Source organism: Dipodomys ordii, unplaced genomic scaffold (genome assembly GCF_000151885.1).
Source record: "Dipodomys ordii isolate 6190 unplaced genomic scaffold, Dord_2.0 Scaffold38, whole genome shotgun sequence".
In the NCBI taxonomy this organism is placed as follows: Eukaryota; Metazoa; Chordata; class Mammalia; order Rodentia; family Heteromyidae; genus Dipodomys; species Dipodomys ordii.
In genome coordinates, this window is record NW_012267254.1 from 252,203 (window position 1) to 267,843 (window position 15,641).

At 39.5% G+C, this 15,641-nt stretch overlaps 1 protein-coding gene across 5 annotated transcripts in view; it reads left to right on the forward strand.

Moving 5' to 3' along the window:
- The window catches only part of Arhgef6 (Rac/Cdc42 guanine nucleotide exchange factor (GEF) 6), a 128,874-nt gene that overhangs the window by 90,900 nt on the left and 22,333 nt on the right, over positions 1 to 15,641 (forward strand). For all 5 annotated transcript variants that reach the window (XM_013018136.1, XM_013018138.1, XM_013018139.1 and 2 more), the window contains one exon: positions 13,649 to 13,787. In XM_013018136.1, the coding sequence (XP_012873590.1) occupies positions 13,649 to 13,787 (139 nt within the window). The remainder of the gene's footprint in view (positions 1 to 13,648; positions 13,788 to 15,641) is intronic.

A 15,641-nucleotide genomic window follows, 5' to 3' on the forward strand; every position in this document is an offset into this window, starting at 1 on the left:
CCAGATCTCAGCCTCCTGAGTAGCTAACATTACAGGTATGAGCCATTGATGCTCAGCTAACAAGGTAATTGTTAAGTGTGTTTCTATTTATACTCATTTCATTTCTCTTGCCTGATAAATCTGGCTAAAATTTCAAGTACTATGTTAAATAAGAGTAGTCAGAGATGACACTCTTTTTTTCTTCTTGTTTTAGAGGAAATAGTTTTTCCTTATCTGGTGTGATGTTAGAAATGGGTTTGTCATATATAGTCTATATGTTGAGGTATTACGCTTCTATACTTGATTTTTTTTCAGAATTTTTATCATAAAAGGGATTATGAATTTTATCAAGGGCTTTTTCTATAACTATTGAAATGATCATGTATTTTATCTTTAATTCTATTTATGTGTTGTGTTGTTTATTGAATTTCATGTGTAAAACAATATTTGCCTCCCTAAAATGAAACCGAGCTGATCATGATATGAGATCTTTTTAATGTATTATTGATTTGCCAGTATTTTGTTGAAGATGTTTTTTTGATCCATATTTACTACTGATCAGTTTGACTGATGTTTGTCTGTAGGTTTTTTTTTGTTGTTTTGTGGTTTTGTTATCAGTCTAATACTTGCTTCAGAGAATGGGTTTATAAACATCTCTTTCCTTTCTATTTTATGTAATTGTTTGCAGAATATTGGTACTAGCCTTTCTTTTAAAAGTCTGGTAAAATTCAGCTGTGATCTGTCTTGTCTTGGTCTTTACTTTGTAGGAAGAGATTTTTTTGTAGGAAGAGATTTTTTTTGGTCCTGCTTCAATCTTATTGATATTTTTAATATTTTAAAATGTTGTCTTAGCCGGGCACTGGTGGGTCATGCCTGTAATCCTAGCTACTCAGGAGGCTGAGGTCTGAGCATCACGGTTCAAAGCCAGCCGGGGCAGGAAAGTCTGTGAAACTCTTATCTCCAATAAACCACCAGAAAACTGGAAGTGGCACTGTAGCTCAAATGGTAGAGCACTCGCCTTGAGCTGAAGAGCTGAAGGCCAGCACTCAGGCCCAGAGTTCAAGCCCCATGACCGACAAAAAAAAATGTTGTCTTAGTTCAACTTTTTCTTGGTTCATAGACAATGTGTCTTCAGAAATTTGTCCATTTGTTCTAGATTTTCCATACAAATTTTCATGTGAAATTTCAAAGTATGAGCCAGGAGCTAGTGGCTCATGTCTGTAATCTGAAAATATTCCCTAATGATCATTTAGATTTCAGTGGTATCTGTTGTGTCCCCAATTTCATTAATTTAGATTGTTTTGCTCTTTCCTTTGGTTAGTTTAGCTTGAGTTTTTAATTTTGTTTATGTTTTAAAGAATCAAATCTGTTTCACTCATCGTTTGCATTTTTAGTCTCTTTAAAAATTTTTTTTTCTTTGATCTTTATTTCTTAGTTGCCAATCAGTAGAGGAAGACTCATAATTTAAAATGGTTAAAAGGCAGGTATTGGTAAGGAAAGGTAGAAGCTACCCAACTCTTGTATAAACTATGTGAGAAGCCCTTTAAACAAAGTGGTCTAATAATAGTTTACATGAATATTTGTTGTTTTAGTATCATGAAGAATAGTGTCAACTAATTTTAACAGCAAGAATTTGCAAAAGACCTGGATGAGTGTCACATCTCTCCAATTCTTCCTTAGTCTCTGACTCTGCTTCCCTGATACATTTATTCACATATTCATGTGCGTCAGAAAATTGGATAAGATGCTCAATAGTAGACTTTAACCATTGAAATCATTGGCTAGAAATCCAGGTAGAGCTATAGCAAGACCAACTCAGAGGATCTTTTGACTGATTCAGAACAGATACGGATGCTGAAGATAACACAAGACTGAAAAGAGTATTTTGTTAATCTGGACTAGATTTGAACTGTCAGAGCCAGGCCTAGAAGATTTGCTAACACTAAACACTGGGAAGTGATGAAACTTTTGAATTTATCCTATTCTAGAACAGTTATAGAACTGTTATGTAAGGACATTTTATTTTATTTTTGTCGGTTGTGGGGCTTGAACTTGGGGCCTGCACACTATCTCTGATCTCTTTTTGCTCAAGGCTGGTGCTCTACCACTTTGAGCCACAACTCCACTGCCATGTAAGGACATTTTAAAAACAAGATCCAGTAGGTCTTATGTGAAGGTCAATTTTATTTGCCTGATCAAAATTTTGAATTCTTAGAAAATAGTAAATATGAAAAGGTGAGTTTCAAGCAAGAGACCCATGATCAAGGATTTTGTGAATAAGTGCTTTAACTGCTTTATAGCTAACATTAGCTAATAATAGCCCTGAAAACACGCCAGGCACATGATAGAATAGCTTACAAGGAAGTTACTATTATTACCATCTATGCTTTACAGATAAAACACTGGAAGGCTTAAATTCAGTAATCTGCCCAACAATTTACCTGTTAGGTGGCTGAGGCAGAAATCTAGGTCTTCCAGACTTGTAACAATGCTGTTGTTAAAACATACATTTTATCAGCAAAGAATAATCTAAATGTAAATTTAAAGGATTATAATAAAGTTAGCACCCAGGAGCTCATTGCACAGCTTACACAGTCAAATATTATCATTTTGTTTTTATACAGCAGTTTTATTTGATGTACATAAGCCATGTATTTCATCCATTCAAAGTATGCAGTGAATTGACTTATAGTATATTCACAAATGCTTGTAACTATGACTATAATCAATTTTAGGATATTTTCATCACTTTCCAAACAAAGTCATACCTATTTTTTTTGGTCGATTGTGGGGCCTGAACTCTGGGCCTGGGTGCTGTCCCTCAGCTCTTCAGCTCAAGGCTAGTACTCTACCACTTGAGCCACAGCACCACTTCCAGCTTTTTTCTGCTTAAGTTGTGCTGAGGAATTGAAGCCAGGGCCTCATGCATGCAAGGCAAGCACTCTACCACTGAGCCACCTTCCCAGCCCCCATACCTATTAAAAGCTGTTCTTCATTTCTTCCCAACCCTAACAACCAAAGCTAATCACACAAAAATCCTTCATGTCACTATGGATTTGCTTTTGTTGGGTATTTCATTTAAGTAGTATCATATAACATATACTCTTTTTGTGTCTGGCTCAGCATATTTTCAAGCTTCATCTACTTTTGTAGCATGGATCAATATATCATTTAAAAATTTCTAAATAGTCCATTTTATGGATACCACCTATTGTTCTTGCTTTCACCACATGATGAATTATGAATAGTTCTGCTTTGAACACTCACATGTGTTTGTGTGGACATCTGTTTTCATTTCTCTTGGGTAGATAACTAAGAGTGGAATTACTACGTTCTGTAGAGAAGTTTTTGCTAGGATTTGTCTTATATTTCACCTTTGGAGCAATTGTGAGACTTTTCTTAAATTCTTGGTTTTGTTTACTCTTCTTTTTCTGGTTCCTTGAGATGCAATGATAAATGATCACAGATCTTTCTACTTTATTTTTTGAGACAGCATTGTGGTATGTAGCCCAGACTATCCTTGAACTTATGATCCTTTTGTATTCTGAAGTGCTGGGATTACAGATATGTGCCACCATGCCTAGCTTCTTGTTCTTCTTTATTATTGTGAATTTATAAATTACTTATAAATGTCCCCCTTAGTACTGCTTTTGCTGAATCCCATAAATTTTGATATGATGTATCTCCATTTTCTTTTGTTTTAAGCAACTTTCAATATCCTTGTATTCTCTCCCCACCCCCTTTTGTTACCCTTGGTTTGGCTAGATACTTCCTATTGCCTTTGTTTCCATCCATCCATCCATCCATCCATCCATCCATCCATCCATCCATCCATCCACCTCTCCAGCCAATATGCTAACACTCTCCCTCCCTCTTCCTTCCTTCCTTCCTTCTTTTTTTCTTTTCTTTTCTTTTTTTCTCTTTTCTTTTCTTTCTTCTTGTGACATCCTGAGGTTTGAACTCAGGGCTTGTGTGCTATCTCTGAAGATTCTTTTTTGCTCAAGGCTAGTGTGCTACCACGTGAGCCACAGCTCTGCTCCTTTTAGATCATTTATTGGAAATAAGAGTCTTACAGACTTTTCCTTCCTGGGTTGACTTCAAACCACTATCCTCAGATGTGACTCCTGAGTAATTAGGATTAAAGGCATGAGCCACTAGTGCCCAGCTCCTTGTATTCTTTTTTAATCTATGTGTTACTTGATTTACATGTGTTCAGATATTTTCTAAAACTTTTCTTCTTGTTGGTTTCCAGTTTTCTTGCTGCTCTATGTATACACATTGTTTCTGTTAAGGAAGAGAAACACCAACATCTCAATGTTTTGCCAGAACCCTTAAGCTTGACTATATCCACATTCTTCAAATAAGACTAGTTCCTTTGGGGAGTGCTTCACTTTTCTCTATTTCTATAGACTGCCTCTACCCTTTGGCACTATTCTGGCTGCTGGTGTGGGGGGTTGTTTTTGATCTGTTTTTAGCTTGCCTCTGGCATGGGACCTCTGTCCAAGTGAGCTGGAGGAAGGGGAGGGCGAGTTGACCTTTATATTTTCAGCCTGCCAGTCCTGGGGTACAGATTCAGCTCTAGAAGTAGGTGCTGGATGAAGGGAGCATCCCAGCTCTCAGTCATGTTTACTGGGAATTTTAGTATTTTTAGTCAGAGTTGAAAGGGATGAGAAATAATGGTGATCCATCCCTTTTGGTAAGATCTATCTATTCATTGGGAGCTGAGGTATGAGTAGACCTGTTTTCTTGGTCACATTTTCCTGGAGTGGACCCCTGTCATTACTGAGTTAGGAAAAAGGGAGAAAAAGATGTAGCAGGTCATGGCTCAGATGCCCCAGACTTCCCCTGTTTTTCAAGAGTTTAGCATATTTTCTTGAACAAAGGTTTCTTGGTATGATGCCACTAAGAAAATTTCTAGCTTTTATACAGGTGTTTTTTTGTGTCTGTACCAATTATCCTTATTTTACTGGTCTAATGAGCATCTCATGCTATCATGAGGTGGAATTCTTTACAATTTTCTTTCTTCTTTCTTTTTTTTTTTTTTTTTGATTGGGCCTGGGCGTTGTTCCTGAGCCCTTCTGTTAAAGGTTAGCACTCTACCACTTGAGCCACAGTGCCACTTCCGGTTTTCTGGTGGTTAATTGGAGATAAGAGTCTCAAGGACTTTCCTGCCCAGGCTGGCTTTGAACTGTGATCCTCAGATCTCAGCCTCCTGAGTAGCTAGGATTACAGGCATGAGCCACCTGTGCCCAGCACCATTTTCTTTTAAATCATGATGCACCCCTACCTGGCCTGAGCTTAAGTATCTTATCACTTCTAATTTGTCTTGGACCTTGGACTTGTACTCAGGGCCTGAGTGCTATCCCTGCACTTTTTTGCTCAAGGTTGGCAAGCCTCAGGACCAGCATACACACACACACACACACACACACACACACATACAAAGCAGTAGAGATTCTTTTAGCCATTATGATTTAAATTTTGTCATAAGATTAATTTGATGATTCTGGATGCTTTGGGGAATTATAATACTCGCTCTTGATTTTGGTTAGTGATATTTGTTTGAGAATTTTATGATATCTCTTGATTTGATGGAAGATTTACTACTCTAGTAAGAATTAAATTCTGTGTTCAGGTTTATTCACATGTAAGGGATGTAAATTCAATTAAAATATTGAGATATTCTTCAGCTGTGCTTCTAACATGATCTTTATTTACTATTTTGTATCTCTGGATTTTTTTTTTTGTGGGACTTGAAGTCTGGGCCTAGGCACAGTTCTAACAGTTCTAGGCCCAGCCTCTGGATCTTTTTTTTTTTTTTTTTGGATCTGGTCATGGGCCTGAACTCTGGGCCTGGCGCTGTCCCTCAGCTCTTCAGCTCAAGGCTAGTGCTCTACCACTTGAGCCACAGTGCCACTTCCAGCTTTTTTTCTTTTTTCTTATGTGGTGCTGAGGAATCGAACCTAGGGCCTCATGCATGCAAGGCAAGTACTCTACCACTGAGCCACCTTCCCAGCCCCCTCTGGATCATTTTGTAACAAACTGTTAGAGGCAAAACCTAGTTGAGTGAATTTTATAGAAAATTCAGATTAAAATATTTTTAATGATGGCTTCCTTTGAAATAGGGATATTGGTGCATTTCTGTTCTTCCCAAGCAAAAGCCAGAATGCTAAGATGAACTTCTCCCTTTATGTCTGTAGGTGGCAATGTCAAACCAGAAATCCTCTCCAGAAATGACCATAGAAAGGCATCTGGTGTTAAAATTGTATGATGGAATGGAGGTATCTTGTTAAAAATGCAGTAAAGTATGATATGAATTTGGATATGTAATCAGACCTCAACCTTGCTGGGTCCCCATATTTACATACATTTGAATGGTAGTGCCTGTCTTTTGTTATGAAGAAGTCTTCTGGGATTTCCCCTCTCTGTCCCCTACTGACTTGCTAAGATAGCATGTGGCTCTTCCTGGGAATAATTTTTCCCTTACATAAACAGCAATTTCATTTCCTTGCTTCAGTACAGTGGGTGTAGTATAAATCTCTTCTGCAAGAGAGGGTTAAAAGAGAGAGAGAGAGAGAGAGAGAGAGAGAGAGCTAGCGCTGAGACCAGAGAGATTTAGCATTAGAGGTGGCCCTCACTTCCTGCTTTGTTGCAGCAGTACTCCCTGTGTACTTTTGTTAGTTCTTGGCACCCTCTGTTTATCATTGTTGCCAGAAATAATGAGTGTGAGAAAACCATGAAGAGCTGTGGAAAGGAGCATAAGAAAAATAAATCTTGAGTCCTCAGTTATGTTTGTCTCTCTCTTTGAGAAACCACGGAAAGGAGTTAAGTAAAGCCAATCACATATAAAAGGTAATGAGGATAAGAAGGAAGCAGACAGCCTAATCTTGGGGAGTAGAAAATGAAAAGGGAAAATAAAGATCTACCCAATCCAGTGGGAGAGTAGCTCTGGGATTTTTCCATTGGCTAAAGGTCAAGGCCTCTTAAATCTCTTTGCCAAGCTCTAGTAACTCCCAAGAAAGGCTGGCAGGGAGTGAATGTGATAGAGATGAGGAATGTGATCCTTTGTTATGTAGAGTAATGATCATTCAAGTTGACACCTTCACAATGATTCCACACAAACAGTGTTATATGAGATGATTCAAGTCTGAAGTATTATATTGTAGAACAGTTTTCTCCAGGTCTCCAGCCCAACTCAGAATGAAACAGAACCCTCTCTACAATATAGTCTATGAAATCAATGTATGTTGAGTTTCAGACAACATTTGTACATTGAGAACTGCTTCTAATGTATTCCCACACACATTGAGAACATATGAACTTCCTAAGCCATTTCAAACAGGCTATTTAAAATTAAAAATTCATTTGGAAGATGTATTGTTGTTTGATATAATGAAGCTGTTTATGAATTACACGTGCTCTGAGATCTGAGGGATTGAGGTTGGAAGCCAATTTGGCAGACAAATCCAGGAGACTATTTCCAGTTAATGGGACGAAAAAGGAAGTGGGGCTGTGGCTCAAGTGGTCGAGCATCAGCCTTAAGTGAAAAAGGTAAACAATACCAAGAAACCCTGAGTTCAAGCCCACGTACTAGTACACAAAAAGTAGAATCTTATTTCCAGTTCTTGGAGTTCATTTTGGTAGGTATCATTTTAAATGGTCATACAGTTTTTTCTTTTTTTCCCTTTGATTTATTCCCAGCTGTCACTATTATTATTATTATTTCTATACCCTTAGTCTTGTATATAAGTTTATCTGATTTGGGGAAGGGAAGGAATCACAGAAATGGTGTGACAAAGGGTAAGTTAATGCAACAGCAATGCTTACTAGACACTATGTTGGAAATGAACTTTACAACTTGGCGTGGAGGGGAGCAGTCGGGAGAGGAAAAAGTGGGAATAAATGAAAGAGGAGGTAACACTGTTCAAAAAGAAATGTACCCATTACCTTACTTATGTAACCCCTCTGTAAATCACCTTTACAATAACATTTAAATAAAAAACAAACAAACTTAGTTGGCTAAATAGCATGCCTTTTAGGATCAACTTATGGTAAGAAGCAATGTTTCTTTTTTTTTTTTTAATTGTAAAGATGCTGTACGAGGGATTATGAGTAAGGCAATGAGTACATTTCTTTCTTTCTTTTTTTTTTTGGTCAGTCGTGGGGCTTGAACTCTGGGCCTGGGCGCTGTCCCTCAGCTCTTCAGTTCAAGGCGAGCACTCTACCACTTGAGCCACAGCGCCACTTCCGGTTTTCTGGTGGTTTATTGGAGATAGGAGTCACATGGTCTCTCCTGCCCTGGCTGGCTTTGAACCATGATCCTCAGATCTCAGCCTTCTGAGTAGCTAGGATTACAGGCGTAAGCCACCAGTGCCTGGCAATAGTTCAGTAATGGTTTGTTTCAAGTTGTGGCTACATTTTTACTTAACCTAAGTTTCACTTCTAGCATCCATTGCTAACACTGTAATTTTTTTTTTTGTTGTTGGTCGTGGGGCTTGAACTCTGGGCCTGGGCGCTGTCCCTCAGCTCTTCAGCTCAAGGTGAGCACTCTACCACTTGAGCTACAGCGCCACTTGAGTACATTTCTTGTTGAGCATTGTTACCCCCTCCCTTGTTCACCCACTATCCCTTCCCTCCCCCACCTCCTTCACTCCCCCCTCCCCAGGTTGTAAAGTTCATTTTCAATATACTGTCTTGTGAGTATCATGTTGCAATGGGTCATCCTGTGTCCTTGTTTCAGCATTTTGTTATTCCCCTTCCCCTCTCCAAATTACACAAATGTAAAGATGCAGGGTACCAAAATCAAGTACAGTGACAACAGGGGATATACCATAGGGGGAAGAACATACAAAGGAAATTTAAAAAAAATCACATAGTACATTAAAAACAACAACAACAAAGAAAGACCTCTTGTGTCCATATCTTGGGGTTCATTTCACTCAGCATCATCTTTTTTTTTTAATTGTGAACATACTGTAGAGAGGAGTTACAATTACATGGGCAAGATAATGAGTACATTTCTTATCAAGCATTGCAGCCTCCTCCTTTGTTTACCCTTCCCATCCCTTCCCATCCTCCCCCCACCCCCCCACCCAATCCTCCCTGCCCCCCAGCATCATCTTATATGGTCATATGCACATAGTTTTTGATCTTTACTGCTCAGCTTATAAAATTATCCTAGATGTATACAAATTATTGCAAATGACGGAAACCATGGGACCTATATTTCTTTGGGTCTGGCTTACTTCACTTAATATGATTTTTTTTTCCAAGTCTTTCCATTTCCTAACAAATGGGGCAATATCATTGCCCCATATATACACATTTCATTGTGTATATATACCACATTTTCTTTTTTTTGTCAGTTGTGGGGCCTGAACTCTGGGCCTGGGCGCTGTCCCTCAGCTCTTCAGCTCAAGGCTAGCGCTCACCACTTGAGCCACAGCTCCACTACTGGCTTTTTCTGCTTATGTGGTGCTGAGGAATAGAACCCAGGGCCTCATGCATGCAAGGCAAGCACTCTACCACTGAGCCACCTTCCCAGCCCATATATACCACATTTTCTTGATCCATTCATCTACCGAGGGGTATCTGGGTTGGTTGCATATCTTAGCTATGGTGAATAATGCTGTGATAAACATAGTTGTGCTGGTAGCTTTAGTATGGCCTTGTTTGTGATGGCTTGGGTAAATGCTCAAAAGTGGGATTGCTGGGTCATAGGGGAGCTCTATATGGAGTCATTTGAAGAACCTCCATACTTTTTCCCAGAGTTGGTGAACAAGTTTACACTCCCACCAACAATGCAGTAAGGTTCCCTTTTGGCCACACCCCTCCAGCATCTGTTGTTATTAGACTTCTTGATTATAGCCATTCTAGTTGAGGTGAGGTGGAATCTCAATGTTGTTTTGATTTACATTTCTTTTATGGCCAGAGAAGTTGAACATTTCTTCGTGTGTCTATTGGCCATTCTTACTTAGAAGCAATGTTTCTAAGAGGCTTTTTTCTGTTGCACTATTAACATTTTTTGTTTTCTCAATAACCAATATTTTAATGTAAGACGATGCTCTTATGTTGCCTTGAATTAGAAAAAATATTCCTTATGGTTTTTGAGAAGCTTAGAAATTAGAATGCTGAGTGAAAAATAATTCAAAGCATTCTCACACTCTTGGTTTTTATTGTTGTAACTCTTGCATCAGTTAAAGTATCAAGGATGCAGCATTTAGTCATGGGGGAAAAAAACCATAAGCGTTCTTTAACAAACTGGAAAGAAATTCGAAAATTGATTTTCTCCAGATTACATTTCTCCTCAAATGTGCGTTCTAAGTCCAAGATATTTTTTAAATTATAGTTTATATATGATGAATTTTAAATCTCTCTATGCAAGTATGCTTTTTGCTATAAATTAAAAATATATGGAATAATCATTAAGGTGAAAATCACAGGTACTAATTCTCTCTCTCTCTGTCTCTCTCTGTCTCTATCTCTCTCTCTGTGTCTCTGTTGTCTCTGTCTCTGTCTCTCTCTGTCTCTCTGTCTCTGTCTCTCTCTCTCTCTCTCTTGCTTGCTTTCTATGCTGGCACTGGAGCTAGTCAGGACCTGGGTGCTGTCCCTTAGCTTTTTTGCTCAGGGTTAGTACTCTACCACTTGAGCAATAGCTCTACTTCTGGCTGTTTTTTACTGGTTAATTGGAGATGAGAATCCCAGACTTTCCTGGCTGGGCTAGCTTTGAACCACAATCATCAGATCTCAGTGTGTTGAGTAGCTAGGATTAAAGGTATGGGCCACTAGTATCTGACACCAGTAGTTTTTAAAGATGAGATTCTAGCAAAGTATTTGCCTTAGAATAATGATAATGATAATAACAATAATGTCAATGACAATATTAACACATGCATTGACTACTTTATAGTGTATAAAATAATTTTCTGTAGAGAAACAAGGTGATGATGTGGAAAGACTGAGGGTTTGGTTTTTGACCTAGCCATAAGGCCCACCATACCACTTTCTGTATCTTAGATTTCTCATTTATAAAAATGGACATCCCACCTATATTGAAATGCTACTGTGAACATTAAACAAGATTGAACACATGTAAAGATTGTGGCATAAAGCAGTAGCCATACAAATTCCACTAGTTTAATCCATACCATTTAATTACAAAGAATGTCTTGCCTCTTTTATGGAATCATTTGAGGCTCAGATAACCCATCCAGGGTCTCTAAATCCAAGGCACTAATTCTCCCTCAACTACTTGTGCAACTAGACTGGGCAAACTGATGAAATGGCCAGTGGCAGTGATTGAGTGTGACTACTCAGATGTGATGCAACTTTTAGGAAACCATTGTTAGTTTTTTTTCCTCTGATGTACATGCGCTACTCTGTGTGTTAGCTACAACTCCATCCTTGGCTACTCACAGAAGCCAAGCAAGGATAATATTTATCATTTATAGTGATTACTTGCAATTCATTGTATCTCCTCCCAGTTGTTTATTGCCAAAGACAAGTATCTTTTAACATGCTTCACAAGCTGTTGGCAACATATCAGGATTAAGGACTCTTAACCCATGACAGGATCTAGGAAGAATAAGGCCATGTTTCCATAGAGGGTTTTTTTTTAATTGTGGTGGAAGGAGGTAATGAGAAAGATGGGTGAGGCCAATAGGCATGTAAAATATTAAAACTTGACTTTGTAGGCACCAAAAATTTCTTTTTATTTTTGGTTCGTTCATGGGGCCTGAACTCTGGGCCTGGGCGCTGTCCCTCAGGTCTTCAGCTCAAGGCTAACACTTGTGAGCCATAACACCACTTCTGGCTTTTTTTTTCTGCTTATGTGGTGCTGAGGAATGGAACCCAGGGCCTCATGCATGCAAGGCAAGCGCTCTACCACTGAGCCACCTTCCCAGCTCCAGCTACAATTTCTTTTTAAGTTACACTTTCATTAGGTTTATGTAGTTGTGAAAATAAGTTACCATCCAACAAATTTTACATATAATGCATCTGTTCTTTTTTTTAAAAATTATTTTATTGTTAAGATGATGTATGAAGGGGTTACATGAGTAAGATAATGAGTACATTTCCTATTGAGCATTGTTGCCTCCTCCTTTGTTTTCCCCCTAACATCCCTTCCCTTTTATTTTATTGTTAAGATGCTGTACAGAGGTGTTACAGTTACATGAGTAAACAATGAGTTCGCTACTTGTCAATCATTGTTATCCCTTCCCTTCCTTGTTGTTGTCCCACTATCCCTTTCCTCCCTCATACACCTACAATTTCTTGAGTAGGAAAGCAGTGGTGGTTTGCAGGATACTATGCAGATGAGAGTGTCTGGAAACCAGACCAGTCTGGCTTATTGAAGTGAGCCAGATGGCATGCTAACATGTTCTGGACTTAGGCAGTAGCAATAGGAATGCAGATGATTAACCAGATCCAAAGGAGACTTGGAGCCAGCTAGATGCACATAGGCAACCAAGGAGGACAGAGTGGTCAATAGAGAAAGCAAAAGTTTCAAGAGTGGTTGTCATTTGAGCAGTAGGTTTCTTTCTTTGATTATACTTCTCTTAGCTGTATATTAAAATGTCCCTGGGACTAAGCACCCTTATGGATGGAAAGGAAACAATATGAAAGGGTGCTAAAAGGCAGAGAAAGCAGGAGCTGAGAATTACAAATTTGTAGTACATAGAGGGTGAAATATTCGATTTCCCCCTCGAAGTGACCTGCAGCACTGCATTCAGATTCTAGGTAGCCAGCATTCTGCTATCGGAATCCCGTGGGTGACAGAAGGAGCACTTAACCTTGCCATCTGAGCAGCAAATAACCATGGTGAAAGAAGTGACTCAAAAGAAGTAAAGCTCGGGGCTGGGAAGGTGGCTCAGTGGTAGAGCGCTTGCCTTGCATGCCTGAGGCCCTGGGTTCCATTCCTCAGCACCACATAAGCAAAAAGAAAAAGCTGGAAGTGGCGCTGTGGCTCAAGTGGTAGAGCGCTAGCCTTGAGCTGAAAAGCTGAGGGACAGCGCCCAGGCCCAGGGTTCAGGCCGCACGACCGGACCCCCCAAAAAAACAACAAAAAACAAAAAACAAAAGAAGTAAAGCTCGCCAGATGCCAGTGGCTCACTCCTATAATCCTAGCTGCTCAGGAGGCTGAGATCTGAGGATCACAGTTTGAAGCCAGCCCAAGCAGGAAAGTCCATGAAACTCTTACCTTCAATTAATCACCAGAAAACTGGAAGTGGCACTGTGGCTCAATTGTTAGAGCACTTACCTTGAGCTGAAGATCTGCCCAGGCCCAGAGTTCAAGCTCCACAGCTGACCAAAAAAAAAGTAAAGCTGAGATTGTGGTCATTTGATAGACTCTACATCCCATTCCTGTGGTGTAGGTACCTGAAGGGTGGAGATTCTTTTTTTGTTCTCTACTATGTCCTGATGAGAGAACAGTGTCTGTCCCTTAGTAGGTACACAGTGACTTAGGGCTCATTGAGTAAATAACACAAGGGATTACAAGTCTCTGGCTCAGAATTTGTTGAACCAACTTGAAATTCCTTGAATAATATTGAGGCTGGTGAAAGAGTTTGATTTGATTTTATATTGCGTAAAATACAGTACAATGGTGTTAGGTTAACTTTTTTGCATGAGATTTTCAGTAATAACCTAACTAGACTCGTTCTTTTGCTAGTGATGCTCTGGAACAATTCATGGAAAATCAAGGCGCATCCAGTCCAGGTATTCTCATTTTAACAACGAGCCTCAGTAAACCTTTCATGCGCCTAGAAAAATATGTTACTCTTCTCCAAGAGTTGGAACGGCATATGGAGGTAAGGGGATAAAGCTTTTCTTTTCTTTTCTTTTTTTGTTGGCCATGTGGTTTGAACTCAGGGCCTGGGCACTGTCCCTCAGCTCTTCAGCTCAAGGCGAGCGCTCTACCATTTGAACCACAGCGTCACTTCCAGTTTTCTGGTGCTTTATGGAGATGAGTATTTCACGATCTTTTCCTGAACAGGCTGGCTTTGAACCACAATCCTCATATCTCAGCCTTCTGAGTAGCTAGGATTACAGGCGTGAGCCACCGGTGTCCAACTGCTTTTGTAAGCTCTTGTACCCAGATATCCAGCCAGTGTGTCTCTAGCTGCATCTTGCTAGGGATCCAGAAAAATACCTTTCTTTCAGAATTTACTTAGTTAGATCTTTTCTTTTCCTAGACTTCTGGTTTCCTTCCTTATACAACAAAATAAGATCCTTATTCTTTCCTCCCAGCTGTTCATGATCATTGCCCCCTCTTTCTTCTCCTATAATCATTAGTCCTATTGCTTCCTTCAAATCTTTTCCTTCTTGTTGACTTATATTTTCCTTTGCTTCCTCCTTCTCCTCCAACTTTCCACTCATGACCAGGGTTCTACTACTTGAGCCATACCTCTAGTTCTATTGTTTTTTTTTAATGTGGTGATACTAGGGTTTGTACTTAGTTTAATATGCAGTTGCTCTACCACTTGAGCCACATCCAACCTCTCCTTTGCTTTAGTTACTTTTCAGATAGGGTCTCAAATTTTTTTTTTTGCTTGTTGGGGCAGCCTCAACTTGCTATCCTCTGATGGCCTCATGTACCACTAGGATCACAGGTCTGTATCACCACACCCAGTTTATTGATTGAGATGGAGTCACATTAACTTCTTTCCTACAATGACCTTGAACCACATCCTCCTGATCTTTGCCTCCTGAGTAGCTGGGATTATAACCAATGAGTCTAACTACTTAGATTTTCTTTCATCCTCTTATCTGTTATTTTTGTTTTTGTTTTTTTTTTTTTTTTGGGTCCGGTCATGGGGATTGAACTCTGGGCCTGGCCGCTGTCCCTCAGCTCTTCAGCTCAAGGCTAGCGCTCTACAACTTGAGCCACAGCGCCACTTCCGGCTTTTTTCTTTTTGCTTATGTGGTGCTGAGGAATCATGCAAGGCAAGCGCTCTACCACTGAACCACCTTCCCAGTCCCATCCTCTTATCTGTAGATTATGGCTCAATGTTAACAAAACCTAGAATTTTCTTTTGCTCTGGCATATTAACTAACTATTGTTTGAGGTAAAGCAAATACGTGAAGTAGAAGATATTCACTGCAAACAGGAATATTTTTTCAAACACTGTGATCAGTAGTATTCTGACCCTGAATTACAGTGGAAGATTCTGGGAGTCCTTGAAGATTAATATATGAACCCAATATTAGCATATCTGTGCATATATCAATACATTTACATCAACGTACCCTCACATTTTTGTTTACACAATCACAATTAACTTGTAACTGTTGTAGTGTAGCTATCCTCTTCTAAGTATCACAATTTCCAGCAAGCTCTGATAGTTGAATATTTTTTCAAGATCCAAATCCTGTTGTGATTAAAAGCCACTTGAGAGGGACAGCTCCCTGAGCTGTTCTTTCACCACTGTGCTGTGCGCGTGGGGTATGGAGGTGTGGGCGGGAAAGGCTGTGTTTACCCTAGTTGCACTTCCTGTGTCTGGGGAAAAGGTTTTGAGGTTTTAAAAGGGTTGATTATCTTTAAAGAAAAAGGTTGCACACTGCCAGCAGCAGTTTGCAAGGATTCAAAGCATCTACTCTGAGTGCAACCATGTTCTCAGGGTATTTGACCTGCTTCATAGTTGAAGGGCAGTTGGGGAACGGGC